Source organism: Onychostoma macrolepis, chromosome 12 (assembly GCF_012432095.1).
Source record: "Onychostoma macrolepis isolate SWU-2019 chromosome 12, ASM1243209v1, whole genome shotgun sequence".
Taxonomy (NCBI): domain Eukaryota; kingdom Metazoa; phylum Chordata; class Actinopteri; order Cypriniformes; family Cyprinidae; genus Onychostoma; species Onychostoma macrolepis.
In genome coordinates this window covers 25,662,795-25,678,290 of record NC_081166.1, presented here as the reverse complement: position 1 = coordinate 25,678,290, position 15,496 = coordinate 25,662,795, and the positions used below count along the sequence as shown (strand labels likewise).

At 40.9% G+C, this 15,496-nt stretch overlaps 1 protein-coding gene across 11 annotated transcripts in view; it reads right to left on the bottom strand.

The window, feature by feature from the left end:
• Positions 1-15,496, bottom strand: part of pcdh15b (protocadherin-related 15b) — a 228,945-nt gene that overhangs the window by 20,565 nt on the left and 192,884 nt on the right. For 8 of the 11 annotated variants that reach the window (XR_009273731.1, XM_058794174.1, XM_058794172.1 and 5 more), the window contains 4 exons: positions 13,591-13,679; positions 8,398-8,574; positions 6,952-7,170; positions 4,328-4,438 (listed from right to left, as the gene is read on the bottom strand). Coding sequence is in view for 10 of the 11 variants with exons in the window: in XM_058794174.1 (XP_058650157.1) it covers positions 4,328-4,438; positions 6,952-7,170; positions 8,398-8,574; positions 13,591-13,679 (596 nt within the window). In the remaining variant the exon portion in view is untranslated. Of the gene's footprint in view, positions 1-4,327; positions 4,439-5,591; positions 5,601-6,947; positions 7,171-8,397; positions 8,575-13,590; positions 13,680-15,496 lie in introns of those variants that run through there. The other 3 variants (XM_058794176.1, XM_058794175.1, XM_058794171.1) reach the window with 2 other exon arrangements.

The window sequence follows — 15,496 nt, the reverse complement described above, 5'->3', positions numbered from 1 at the left end:
TTGCAAAACTTATTAAAAATACAAAAACTGTAAAAGCACAAACATTTGATTTTGTAATACAATAAGATGAAACACAATGATAAGACAAAAAGATGACAAGAACGTAGTGATAGTCTAAGGGCCGTTCACACAGGACACATTCTTGTGCTGGTGTCGCTGGTGCCATACTCTACTGTTTGAGCTACAGGAATGCCTTGTCTATTGTCAGTTGTGCTTGAGTGTGCTGCATAAGTGTTCAAAAGTGAAGCCGAAGCATTTTGATCGTCCCCAGGTGGCTGGTCCTGTATAGGTCATAAGCCCCACCCTCTCCATGTAATCTAATGGGACGTGAGACAAACTAAATAATTAAATTTCATTTCAAATAATGTTTTTTGTCATTTTATGTAGTTTTTAACACGCTGATGTAAGTTCAAGAGTTAGTTTTTAAAAAAAATAAGTTAAGGTTTTAATTAGTTATTTGATGCTATAAAAACGGCAGTGTGACGTCATGATTGACAGCTGAGATTGACAGCTTCTCTGAGCGAACTGAGGCACAAACTAGTTGTATTTACCTTATTTTAACACAAGCCTCTTGTACGGCAATCAGCAGACAAAAATTGGAGCAGTCAGGATAATTAAAAAAGGGTCAGGGTCGTGAGCTTGCGATCGACTCTGCGGGTGTGTGGGCGGGACGCAGTTCCACTTCGCTCACTACTGCGCAGACTCGGGTCCCGAGTTCACTACTGTGCAGTCTCTGGTCCCAAATCAGTGCAATGTGTCTGCACCCTATTGGGACATTGGCGACTTTACTTTTCTTCTATGGAATAGAGTGGAGGTGCACCGTCCATCTTTTTTTTTTTACAGTCTATTTTTCTGCTGCACTCTAGCAAAATTCTGTAATGCTAGAATGCATCCTGTGTGAACCGCTTCTAAGACAGTAATAGCAACATGGACAAAGAGAGTGTCACAGAATAGTGGACTGAGAAGGAAAGCGTTTCTCCAGCTCCTCCACTAGTGAGTTCATGTTTGGATTGGGCTCTGGTGCTGGTATTTCTTGTACAGGCTCCACCTCTGACACATCAGCCTCTGGTTCGACAGACACTTGTGGTTTGGGGACAATCTTTAGTGAGCGCTGCTTTTTATCTATTTGACTGTACATGTTGGCAACAGATTTCTCTATGTCAGCTATGTTCTGGATGTTCTTAAGGATCCCTTTGAGTTCCCTCTTTGGAAGCTCAGGCTCAGGCGGTGGTGGAAGTGGTGTGGGCCGCAAGGACACCGGTCGAAGGGATGTGACTGAGGGAAGAGGAGGAAGGACAAAGGGAGAAGGAGGTATGGAACGGGAAAGGGTTGGTGATAAGGGAGGTGGGAGAGGAGGAGGAGGTGGAGGGGTTGGATGGGGAGGGTCTGGTGGGGATGGAGGGACAGGAACGGATTGGGGTGGGGGACTGGAAGGAGGTGGAGGTGGTGGGGGACTGGAGGGAGGTGGAGGTGGTGGGGGTTGTGGAGCAGGTACATCTGGTGGGTCTGGGATGATCTCCACATTGACCTCGTAAGACTCCACATCGGGATAGGTAGTTATTCTGCTGAACTTCCGTAGCACTGGTGGAGTGGGCTTGTGACTAGGCGGAGGCGTTCCGTCACTCTGGGTAATGATTATTGCTGGGGGTCTGCTGTTATGTCCCATGACTGAAGACTGTGGGGTCTCAAAAACAGAGAGAATAATTTCGGAAGAGAGTGACCCACGAGAGTCCTGGCCTTGCCTCTGCCTTGTGTCCTGCAAGGCCTGCTGCTCAAACTGCCGTGCCTGCTCTTTTACTGTTAATTTGGGCTCTGGATCTTCGTCAACAAGCCCATCAAACCCATCAATCATCACCTTACTAAGGTCGGACTTCAGTAGTTGCAGCTCCCACTGAAGTGGATCCATCGCCACCCCTCTACTCCGTAGGGCTTCATTGGTCTCACACTTGTGCAACCTAGAAGGTAAAGTCCAGGCATGTCCTGAGCCTGTAGATGGGAAGCGCAGGATGGACTTTCTGAGACCTATCATGTTGGGTGAATACATGCCCAGATGGTACCTCTGATTTTGGTGCTCTGGGCTGCCGAGGGTGCCGTCATCATGGTACAGGGGGTTGGTTGTAGTAAGAGGGTTCTCGTCAGAAAGGAAAGTAATGTTGCTTTCTGACTTAGGCAAGTTGTTAAGCAGGACTCCATTAGCGGTGGACAGCTTGTGAGCAGTGATGGCACGGGAGGCAAATGAGCTAATGAGACGCTGCCGATCGCCGTCCTTCAGAACACACCTCTTAGTCCTGCTTTCAGCATAACCGCAAAAAGAGACAAAGATCGACTTAACAGAGGACGTGAACAGCACAATAGATGGGGAAGTAGGAGGGAAGCCAGCTACAAAAAGCACTCGCTTGGATTGACTTTAGTACTAAGAACAAAATGCTAACCAAATCCTAGGCAAACACCCAAAACAAGACGTTACTTGACGTCACTGAACAGCGCTAAGCTAATATCAATACTGATCAAGAGAAAGGCATCTGATAACAGTGCTAGGCAATTGAAAGCAAAGGATATTCAACATCTTTGAGAAACCATCACAAATACAGCTATACCTTACTTACAGTATAATGTCTACTTGAAACTACTTGGGTAGTTGACTACTATAGTTGAAACACAGATGACTCCCTACTTACTTAGATCTGACATCCAAGAAACGGGAAAGAGACAGGAGGAAAAGACAAATTATATGAGTGAAATTAGCAATATGTTAAAAAGCAGATAAGTGTAATAAAGGTTACACTTGTAAAAAGGGAAACGTGCCTAACATTAGACACAATCATTACAGAGAAATTAGTCTAAGGTTGTCTAATAATGAAAAATTTTACTTGATCTTTTGAATTAAGATGGGACATCACAACAGTTAGCACAATAACACTCTCCACATTACTGTCCACATTTAAACTTTAATGTTGAAAACCTGTTCAGTTATGATTAGGACAATATAAGTAGGACAGACACTATTATGCTATGACAAAAAAAAAGTTATTCCATTTGGTAATGATCATCGTGATCAGATAAAGATTGCAGTGGAATATAAGCCAGTTTAAATTTTAAGGGTCAGGAAGAGGGTAGAAAATGTTCACATAATCTAAATTTGTGGCTGTGCACCAAAGCTGTCTAGGAATCTATTATATCAGTTGGTTTTCTACTTATCATTCCTCCCCACTGGGGGTATATGGAAGGCCCTAGAATTGTATGGTAAAAAGCAATGAAATTACTCATAGAAGATAAATTGTCTTGACAGTTTTGGGGTCAAAAGTTACTGGACAATTTTCCAAAAAATAACGACAAAACTTTTTGATATACCAAAATCTTTGTGATGCAACAGTATGAATATGGCAATGAAAAAGAGACATAGAATTTCAGATTGTATCTTGGCACTGCTCTGATTTAAATTTAAACACAAACTTGCTAATTGTCATGCCTACTATATGCCTTAGGGGTACCTGCAACGTCTAAAATAAATGAGTCCAGTCTTCATCAAATTTGGGTTAGATGATCTTTAGACCATTCCTGGCAAATGTGGATCTTTGATATTCCACAAAAACCTTCCTGTAACATGATATGAAATGATAACCAGGAAGACACGAAACAGGAAACTGTGTATTGCTTTTTACTTTGAAAGCTTGTAATGTTGGGACCATACCCTGAAGGTAACAAAAGAGTTTGGTGATCACCTCAACCTGGGTTCAAACTTGCAATCTTTTTTATGGAAGGCCTGTAATTTTGCATTACCCCTAATGTGTTAGAAATCCTGGCACAGGTAAAAGAATAAATGGAAATGACTGTCACAAAAAAGGGATATTGCCATTGGGTGGAATTCTCACACCATGAATAGAAGCCCTAGCTTTGCTAAGCTATAAAACCAGGTTACACTAAATCATATCAGTTTATTAAGAGAAATACTATAAAAATTCTGTGCAATTCAAATTAGCATCTTAATAATCAAACTAGAATATTAATTTACTCAAATGAATTTTCCACACACTTTTTGCTCCAATCATGCAACTACATTTTGTTAGATTTACATTAAAGCCCAATTTATACTTCTGCGTCGAACCTACGCCGTAGCCTACGCAGAGACGCACAGGCCTGCGCCATAACCTACGCCGTACCTGACGTGCACCTCTCCAAAAACCTAACAGCGCATCAATTCTACGCGGACCGCAAGCGCTGTGATTGGTCTGCTAGAACCCCTCCCTCCGTTTGCAATATTCTGAATCAGCCAGTGTTTTAAGACATTGACAAGTACAGTATAAAGTTCAGAAGGTATAAAACTTACATGGTGCTGTCGCCGAGTTCTTCATACAGATTGTTGGTGGCAGCGCCTCCGGATTTGCCAGTGGGAAGCGCCATTTGAATCCTGGCTGTTTTTGCACACTCTGCCTGTCGTCTTCAGATGATGAAGTCAACAAGCAGAGCAAAATAAAAGCAATATCTTATATTATGAAAGATTCATAAATTATACATGCACTCACAGATCAAAAACAATATGTTTACAGAAACAAAATTTTGAAAGCATATAATTTGCTTTATTGCAAATATTTTTTATTTTTTTATTTATCGCATTCAAAGGTAATATTTGAGAGTTTGATGGTTGTGTTTATGTAATGAGTGCCTGGGAAGTGATTCGAGTTTGTAATTTCATAGCATGCTGTCCTTAAAGAACACTTCTAATGTTTTTGAATAATTCGGTTTTGATCTTTTCTTTCAAAGTGCAATTTTACAAGGTTGTTGGAATCAGCTTTATATCCTCAGGGGATCTGACAGCTTAGGGAACAAAAGCTATTCTTTACATAAGTTGTGTTCTAAGCACTTCTGTTCTGGTCCTGGGAAATCAACAAGACTTTATCTTTCCCTGGACATTTAGCTTTTTTGGAGTTTCTCAGACACAACAAATTAGATCAGTGGTTCTCAACTGGTGGGTCGCCGACAGCAAGAGAAAAAAAAATGGTATACATAAAAGCGAATAATAATAAAATGCAACTAACCATATAATCTCTCATAGTTAGCAGTGCACAATAAAGAGGCATTTCTAAAAGGGGGAGACACCGCTTCTCATTTTTTTATTTTTTTTGTTATGGATGCCAATGGTCACATGTTAAATCAAATGGTACTTCAGCTCTAGAAGCTAGTCATATTTTGGGCAACATGGATAGGTAGAAAAACAAAACTTTGCAAAATACAAGATGCTACCAAAGAGGAAAGACATCATTAGTGCCGTCAATGTGTTTTGTGCAGTGAATTATTGGCTGTTGGGAGCATAAACATTAAAATTCAAGAGACATTTAGAAACCAAACGCTCAAACTATAAAAATAAGTCTGTTGAGGTTTTTTTTTTTATATTAATATATTCCACTATTGTTGATTTACATTGTTGTATCATTGACTTTTGTACGACAAGCTATATAGATATGTTGGGTTTCTATTTGATATCCAATCCAAAATTTGAGAACCACTGAATTAAATAATGCTCGAGAGAGGGAAATGGTTGAGATATATAACCAATATATTATTACACAAGCATGTCTCAATACGATACTTACTCTTTGAATCTGAAGTTGGTGCATTGTAAAAAGAAAAGAAAAAAAAAATTAGATAATGACTCATAGCAACATGGATTTACTACACAGCAGTGAGAATCAGTAACAGTATAAAAATAACAAACTGTATATGTATAAATCTGTTATCTTCTCCCCACAAGTATGAATTACATTCATGCCAAACTAAACCCTCAATAATTCCTGAATGATTCTCATATCTCTAGTACAGATCATGTCATTTTATTCCTCAGTTCTCATCATCAAGTTTGCCACATGGCACAGGCTCAGCTGGCACCACATGCAAAACTCAGCCCTTAATCACAGACAGCTTCTTATATTTACTTATCATGGCCTTAATTAATCTTCTTTCACACTGAATAAACACAAGACCAGACAGTTCTCAAAGGTGTTACCACTGTGAAAAGAAAGAGTGCATAGGTTCCTCTGAAATCCCAGTGGAGGGAAGCTGCCTGCTTAACAGGATGTTTCAACCTTAATGAACTTTACATTTATTTATTTGGTTGCTAAGTGGAAAAATCTGCAGCCTGAATAGTCTTCCCACTGATTCAACCTGATTCTAACACAGGGCATAAAAGCAACAATGTGACATAACATTTATATTAAAAACTAACTGGAAAATATGCAAAAAATCAAAACAGAAGAATTGGTTAATGGCTAATTTCACTAAAAGTTAGTGGTGTGCAATATTTATCGTCTATTAAAATAACGCTGTTTTAACAATGTGCTAGCTGACATTATTGAGTAGCAAAAAATAAATAAATAAAATAAAAAAATTGTTTTTTATATTTATAAGATATGATATAGTTAAATAGACAATATCACACAAGCAAGACGGCCATCTTCACAATCACGAATGTTGTACTGATTCTATACAACAGTTCAACAAACAAGAAGCTAATACTGAGTGAGTTACATTTTAGGCCCTATTATGTTTTTTTTTCTTTTCTTTTCTTATATACTCAATAATAAACACTGCAATGCTTCATTCCTGAATTAATCTGTTTTGGAATGAGTCATTTGACTTAGTGATTCAATGGTCAACTCATAAACAGTTGACTGCTTTATTTCTAAATGAACCAGCTGTTTTGAACAAATTGTTTTAATGACTGATTCAATAAATATAAATATAGTGTTATATTTATTTATTTATTCATTCATGACAGGCCTAAACCAGCCAAGGTACCAGCACAAAAACACACTTTTGTTATCGTTATATTGTTATCGGAAAAATCAGAGATATAATTTGTCAATATTGCACACCCCTACTAAATATTAATATTAAATGCCATTTAATTAGATCATGAAATTTTAGACTACACTAGACTATGGTGGCAACACTCACTGTCGGTAGGTGATGATGACGATGAGGATGGCTGGGATACAGCACAAGATGATGATGACGGCCAGGGCCAGCAGGGCTCCTTCGGTGTATCCAACAGACTGAACCGCCTTCTTCACGCTCTCCACCACATCCGGCGTGCGGATCTCCAGAATGCGTCCTCCGCGACCTAGATAGGGCTGGAACTCCTTATTGATGTCTAATAACTTCCCATCTAAAAACCTGTAAACACCACAGGGACAGTCACATACAGTATGTGGCCTTGCATATTGAATTAGTTCTGCAGTGCAAGCCACGTAAATCTGGCAATGAAGATCTCATTTGCCTTCCAGCCAGTGAACAACTGAGTGAATGAATTAAAATTCATGAGCCAAACTTTCACAAAAGTATACAATGTGTCTTCTCACTTTTTTAGTGTAATGTAAATGTAATGTGCTGATCTTATATTTACATTGGCTACTATAAAGCACAATTTCTAAGTTCCATTCACCCTGCTGACAGTTAAATAAAACAAAAGACTGAATGTTGTCTATATTAGAACTAAGGAGTTTGGAAGCGCATACGACAGCCTACAATTCATGATTTGCCCATACGAGTATTAGGAAACTGTGCTGTCTAAGCAGGCTAAGTACTGTGACAAAACAGACAATCTGGCTATGGATTTAAACATAGGTCTCATTTTTATGAAAAATTAGAAAAATGCCTAAACAAACAAACATATACTCCATCTGCTTTATCGTGCTGCTTGGATGAAAAATGAGAAAACGAAAAATACACTATGAATAACAGACTAACTAATGGCTAGGGGTGGGTGGTATCTTAAATAATGCTATGATAAATGTTATACCATGCTAATTGTGTGTATAATTGTGTATACAGGAAAGTGAGTGTAAAATGAAATAAAATACACTGAATGGCCATGTTAACTTTTATTTTTATTTTTTATAATGCAGTGAATTAAACACTCTACAAATGAAAGGTAATTAATGTAATTTGATTATTTATTTATTTATGAACCTGATGGACACAAAACAAATAATGAATGAATTAGACATCAGTGCAAGCTGGGGTTTAGCCAAAAACAAGCCAAGAAATCCAACATGTATCATCTTTAGCTGGTAAAAATGACTCGTATTTCTGTTTACAGCAATGACAAACACAATTTTGGGACACAGTTTGGAGATTTTTTTTCTGCTTGGTGTTGGATTTTTCAATCCCAAATCATGTCCACTTGATGCACCTACAACATCCTTGCTTTGACGTTTTTGAGACATGTAGCGCTCTGCATTACTTGTCTAAATAATACAAAGCAGCTCTTCCCATTTACTATATAGCTGAAAAACACATCTATATTCCAGTGTGAAGAGTAGATATATGTCTAGAGGTTAAAAGAAGATCACTGTAGAAATGGAGTTTGGAAGGGTAAGTTGGATAAGAGGAAGCACTCACTTGAAGAGCTCCTGTCTTGAGAGAGCTCTATTGGTCAGAGGGTCGATTGCATAAACCATCAGGTCAGATTTTGAGTAGTCCTCCTGTTCATAACCCTCACCAAAATGACGTGGCCCGATCGATTCCACAACAACTTTAGCTCCTGGGATCTGGTCCTGGACGTAGCGCTCTAAAATCCTGCATTGAAAGACAGAAAATAACAGATTGACAACAGAACTTTCTGACATACTGAAGACATTCTATTTACCATGTTTTTATTTCTAAAATTCTATACAAACATACTTTTAATTAACGTTTTTACCTAGGGAACATTCTCAAAACTATGGAAGCCTGTTTCCACTATTGAAAAAAATAAATAAATAAAAGGTGTCACAATTCACGGGGAGCAATGAGTCACGGAAGCCAGGAACGAGGAGACGAGGAATTCACAAAACGAGAATCTTTAATAATCCAAATGGGAACATAGAGCACATGCAAGGAAGACATTCAAGGACCAACAAACATTAACTGAAAGGACTGGGGCTTATAAAGACAGGATAATCAGGGAGGAAGACGAGACACACCTGGAAACAAATAAACAATCAGACTGGGAGAAACTGGGTCACGGAACACATGGGGAGCAAAACACAACACAGACAGGTCCATAATCCTGACAATACACCCCCTCCCGGAAGGTGCGTCCTCGCACCGTAGATACAACATGGGGAGGGGCGGGTGGGAGCTTGGGAGGCAGCTCAGGAGGAGGACAGACAGAGGGGGCCGGCTGACAGAGACCAGGGATGTGATGAAAGAGGGAGGAGCCAGGGAAGAGGGAACAGGAGGGACCAGGAGCAGTCCAGCTGGACCCAGGCCACAGCCATGATGTCGACCCAGGGTGGAGCCGACGGAGGGAGGAGCCATGGAGGAGGGATGGCCGGCGACTCCAGGGGACGGAGAGCCGGAGAGCAAGGGTGACAGGGAGGATCCGGAGGGCCCAGGCGGAGCAGATGGTGCCGGTGACCGAGGCGGAGGTGGGGATCCAGTGGAGCGACAGGAGGAGCCGGAGCGACAGGAGGAGCCGAAGCGATGAAGAAGCCTGACGGATGAAGGGACGAGGTGCAGCCGGAGGAGTGGAGTCCCGAGGCGCAGGATGGTCAATGCCAGACCAAGGCGGAGCCGGAGGGACGAGGGAGCCCGGTGGAGCCAGTGGTCAGATGGGCCACGGCAGAGAGGAGAGAGCTAGGAACCATGGTGGAGCCGACGGATCGACGGGATGAGGTGGAGTCCGGGCCTCGGAGGCTGGAGGCGGAGGTGAGGGATACTCCAGCCCCGGTGATGCTGGAGGATGGCAGCCCCTTGGGGCTCGCACCGAACAGATAGGGGGCTGAGGGTGAGTGGAGGGGCTGCCAGACAACAGTGGTGGAGGAGGCAGGAGCGGGTGGGAATGCGGGCATTTGTGAGCCTCCGGGCTTCCAGGGCTGAACTCAGGAACGGGAGCCGACACTGGAGGACACTCAGGAGGAGCGGAGCTGACTGGGACCAGCAGAGACAAAGGAGATTCAAGAGACGAAGGAGAGCTGGACTTGGCATTTGTGGCCCTCCCGGGGCCAAACTCGGGAACAGGAGCTCTCACTCCCTTGATGTTGCACTGTCCACGCACCATACTCAGCTCACCCTCAGCCGCGATGCAGGGGGCGGAGCTCCTCTCCACGCTTTCACTGTCCGCTGTATTCTCCCTCGTGGCGGGCGTTGTTGCTGGCTCACACACCTTGACTGACGTCATCAGCGGCTCTGGCTCCGCGGCGATCCTCAGCAATGTCGCTCTGTGCGCCGAAGGCTTGTCGGTTGCGGCAGGCTCCGGATCTCCGTCAGCGGTGGGCTCGGGCATGCACTCCGCGCAGCGGGGAGATGGTGGGCTGGGTACTGGGTCCGGAGTGGCACTGGCAAGATTCCCCATGGGTCAGATGGTGAATGGGGATCCGTGTCCACTCCACAAACGCGGCGAAATTTGCTCGAGGGCCTTCCTCGGACGACGGCGCTCTGTACGCGGTGTTCAAGCTGGCGTCGTAGAATGCACAGAGCTCGTCGTCCGGGTAGGTGGCGAGGCTTGCGACAACAAGGAACAGTCTGGTGTGGCCCTCAAGCAATCTCTCCCCCTGCTCCAGCAGGAGGAGGAGGTATTCCGGGCGAAGGAGGGGATCCTAACAGCGGAAAGAAAAAACACTGGGAAAACACGGAAAACAAAAACGGAGGGTAGACGCAGAGGTAACTGTTTTTGGTCAGTCCTTTGTCACAATTCACGGGGAGCAAGGAGTCACAGAAGCCAGGAACGAGGAGACGAGGAATTCACAAAACAAGAGTCTTTAACAATCCAAATGGGAACATAGAGCACATGCAAGGAAGACATTCAAGGACCGACAAACACTAACTGAAAGGACTGGGGCTTATAAAGACAGGATAATCCGAGAGGAAGACGAGACACACCTGGAAACAAATAAACAATCAGACTGGGGAGAAACTGGGTCACGGAACACATGAGGAGCAAAACACAACACAGACAGGTCCATAATTCTGACAAAAGGTAGTTGCGACTTTTTCTTTTTCTTTTTTTTTGCAATTACGCATTTAAATCTCGCATATTCAGAAATTTTTTTGACAGAAGTGTGATATAAATTAGCAGTTTTTACTTTTTCCCCAACTGAAAGTTTATATTTCTCAATTCTGACTTTAAAGCAAGCAATCACGAGTTATAAAGTCAGAATTGTGAGATACAAACTTGCAATTCTAAGAAGAAAGTATTTTTTCCCCTTAGAATTTCTCACAATTCTGAGAAAAAAGTCAAAATTGCAAGTTATAACTTGGAGTTACAAACTTGAAATTGTGAGAAAAAAAGTCACAATTAGCTTTTTATTTTTATTCAGGAAAACGAACATGGGTTTTAAAACAAAACAAAATTCAAAAATCAAAATAAAGCCATACCATACCAAAACAAACAATTCATGTCAAAACAAACACTGAATAAAACTTATTGTGGGAAAGTTAGAGGGATGCTGTATCGAATAATTTCTGTGCTAATTTAAGAGCCCCAAAGCCATTAATTGGTGGGCACATATCAGGAAATAAGCTGACAATCAACTTCCACACGACTGCAAACATGCACAACAAATGCTAATTGCAGTAATCACCATAGAGACATGAAACAGAAAAAATAAATAAATAAATTACTCAAGAGCAACAATTACTCAGCCTAAATACACCACAAGTGCTGCAAACCCCTATATTAACCAAGTTTGTTTGGCTGCAAGGAACGGAAACTGTTTTGAATGCAGAGGTACAAGGAGGATAAAGACAAAGCAAGGCTAAAATGAGCTGTGTAAGACGGTGTCATTTCAAAGCTGGTGTCCTTGTCTCCCAGTAGGTGTCTTTATTACCCCTCAGCTCACATCTCAGAGCAGCCAGCCCTCCTCAGCCAATTACCTGCAGTGCCTCAGATATCCCCCCTTCACAGCTGCCGAGGTGAAATAAGAACGTGGGACAAAAAAGAACAGAAGCTGGAATGATGACTCTACTTGGAGGAAAGGAACAAGGAGCAGGTTTGCTGGGGAAATAGCCTGACAAGAGAGAATGAGGTGGTTTGGGAAAACTCAGGCTATGAGTTCTGTTATCTGAGTGTGTTCCTGTCTGTGTATATACTAGGAATTTAAATGTGTTTATGTCTTCATATTTGCACTGTAATATCTCAACAGGGATGTCTATGTGAGAATTAATATTTTGTCATCATTTAAACATGTTGTTCCAAAACTGAATTAATTTCTTTCTTCAATGCAACACAAACGGAGAAAATCTGGAAAATGTTCATGCTGCTCTTTTTTTCCATATGATGTGCAATGCTATGTTTTTTATGGTAACACTTTAGTTTAGGTAGAAATTTTCACTATGAATTAGTTTCTTGTTAGCATGCATATTACTAGCATATCGTCTGTTTATTAGTACTAATAAAGCATATATACATAAATTATTTATGCATGATCATATTTTAGATCCCCTAAATCTACTCCATACCTAACATAACAACTACCACCTTACTAACTATTAATAAGTAGCAAATTAGGAGTTTTTTGAAGCAAAGGTCCCAGTTAATAGTTAGTGGTGAGCTTTTGGTGAAGTCTCATCTGCATGCGTTTTGACACAATAATTAGTCAAATTTGGCATCATAGACAAAACTGTTTTCATGTTGCACATTTGATAATACATAAACACAAAATATGAGTGATGCAGCTATGGTTTTCAGTAAATAATCAATTTCACAATGCTAACATATATGGCTTCACAACACTGCTATAGTGCATATATAGTGAATATAGTCGGAGGTCGTCAATAAATATATATACATTTATGCCATGGACTGTCTGAATACTGGATTCTGATTGGCTGGCAGGTGTTGATTAGATTCGTTGAACCGCACAGGTAGTTCCAGGTCAGTTTAATCACGTTCTATATTAATGCACTTCCTATAAACATTGGTAACCATAGTAGCATACAGTTACATTTAAACAGTAATACAGACGAAAATAACCGTCATTTTTATCGTTACGGTCAAATATTGCAGCACAAATATTGTTAACATCTTTAATATGTGAATGCTGGGAAATGACCATGGCATAAACGGGATAATCAACGGCTAGCTGTGCATTAAACGATTTGAATGCACGACGTGGAGGCGAAGAACCGCCCGACACGCAGCCTCCGCGAAGTTGATTATCCCTTACATATATATCCCATCCTCATTTATTTCCATTATATGGAAAAGAGCGGCATGAACATTTTTCAGAATTTCTCAAATTTCTCCTCCTTGTTCCATAGAAGAAAGAAATTAATTAAGTTTTGTTCAATTAAAAATTAAGTAATTTAGGTTTGTATCATTTTAATTGAGAGAAAGGCAAGGATAAGTGCTAGCATAGCTGACAGGGGAAAGTGGGGTTTCTGGTTATTCTGCTCTTGCCGCAGATGTTACACAGTGTGGGTCTGGCTTCTATATAAGAGGGGTTGACAGAATCAAGCAGCCCACTGATTTATCCCTAATATAAACATCTGCACTGCAGGAGTCAAGTACTCATGCATACATTACAACTTCAAGCGGCTTCTCCGGCTGCCATGAATGTTGTGTTGGGGAGTATGTCTGGGTGAAGAGTGTGCTTGTATAGAACACGTTACCCAATCAGCTGATCCTTGTTCTGCTCAACTACAGTGGGCGGAACGTTGGATACGACCACCTGCATGTCCAGCTGGTTAACCACTGACACCTGGGAGAAAAGACAAAAATAATCTCCGGTTATAATAGAGAAAATGATAACGTAGAATGAAGGCTCTGAACTGTGTAATATTTTAAATATATGCTGTTAATGTGATTGATGAAACTGGAGTCAGGAATGAGTTAAAAAGGAAACTCAATTAATGGTAAATCTGTGCTTACTGTACATTAGAAATAAAGAAATGCAAAAGCATATATCAACCAGCAATATACAGTGGGTACGGAAAGTATTCAGACCCCCTTAAATTTTTCACTCTTTGTTATATTGCAGCCATTTGCTAAAATCATTTAAGTTCATTTTTTTCCTCATTAATGTACACACAGCACCCCATATTGACAGAAAAACACAGAATTGTTGACATTTTTGCAGATTTATTAAAAAAATATTATAAATGCCATAAAGCCCCGACTGGTGGAGGGCTGCAGTGATGGTTGACTTTCTACAACTTTCTCCCATCTCCCAACTGCATCTCTGGAGCTCAGCCACAGTGATCTTTGGGTTCTTCTTTACCTCTCTCACCAAGGCTCTTCTCCCCCGATAGCTCAGTTTGGCCGGACGGCCAGCTCTAGGAAGGGTTCTGGTCGTCCCAAACGTCTTCCATTTAAGGATTATGGAGGCCACTGTGCTCTTAGGAACCTTAAGTGCAGCAGAAATTTTTTTGTAACCTTGGCCAGATCTGTGCCTTGCCACAATTCTGTCTCTGAGCTCTTCAGGCAGTTCCTTTGACCTCATGATTCTCATTTGCTCTGACATGCACTGTGAACTGTAAGGTCTTATATAGACAGGTGTGTGGCTTTCCTAATCAAGTCCAATCAGTATAATTAAACACAGCTGGACTCAAATGAAGGTGTAGAACCATCTCAAGGATGATCAGAAGAAATGGACAGCACCTGAGTTAAATATATGAGTGTCACAGCAAAGGGTCTGAATACTTAGGACCATGTGATATTTCAGTTTTTCTTTTTTAATAAATCTGCAAAAATGTCAACAATTCTGTGTTTTTCTGTCAATATGGGGTGCTGTGTGTACATTAATGAGGAAAAAAAAATAACTTAAATGATTTTAGCAAATGGCTGCAATATAACAAAGAGTGAAAAATTTAAGGGGGTCTGAATACTTTCCGTACCCACTGTATATAGATTTGTTTATATACACTTGCGTTGTACTGCACTAAAAAAAAAAAAAAAAACTCTATAGCATCACTTGTTTGCAGTGTCACTTTATTGGATATTTTAAATCAAATGCGTTGAAAAAGCAATGCAATGTACATTCTCTCATCATTTACTCACCCTGCCGTCCCAGATGTATATGACTTTCTTTCTTTTGTGAAAAACGAACTAATATTTTTTAGACAATCAATTTCTGTGAGCCCATATAATGCAAGTGGATGGAACCCTCAAAGCTGACTACAAAAACCATATATTATATGGTTATATTATATGGGCTTTTATAACTCTTTTTCTTTTTTTGTGGTTTGTGTTAAACCGAAGAGAGAAAGTCAGTATTTAAATCAAGCTCTGTACTTTAAGAGTGGTCTAGCTGGCATTAACTAGATGCCCCTACTACTACATCTTTAACTCACAGGTTAAGTGCAGGTTGAAGATATTGTTGTTCTATTGAGAGATTGATTTATGGGTTTAAATACTGCTGGAGCCCCTCAGCCCACCGAACAATCAATGCCTCTTTTGCATCAGCTTTGGACGTTCTTCAAGAAAGCTTACAGGGACTGTATTTTTCTAATCAAAATCAGCTAACGGAGTTGCTTCTGCTGTAAAATCACATGATGGATTGCATCTCAAGACAGATTA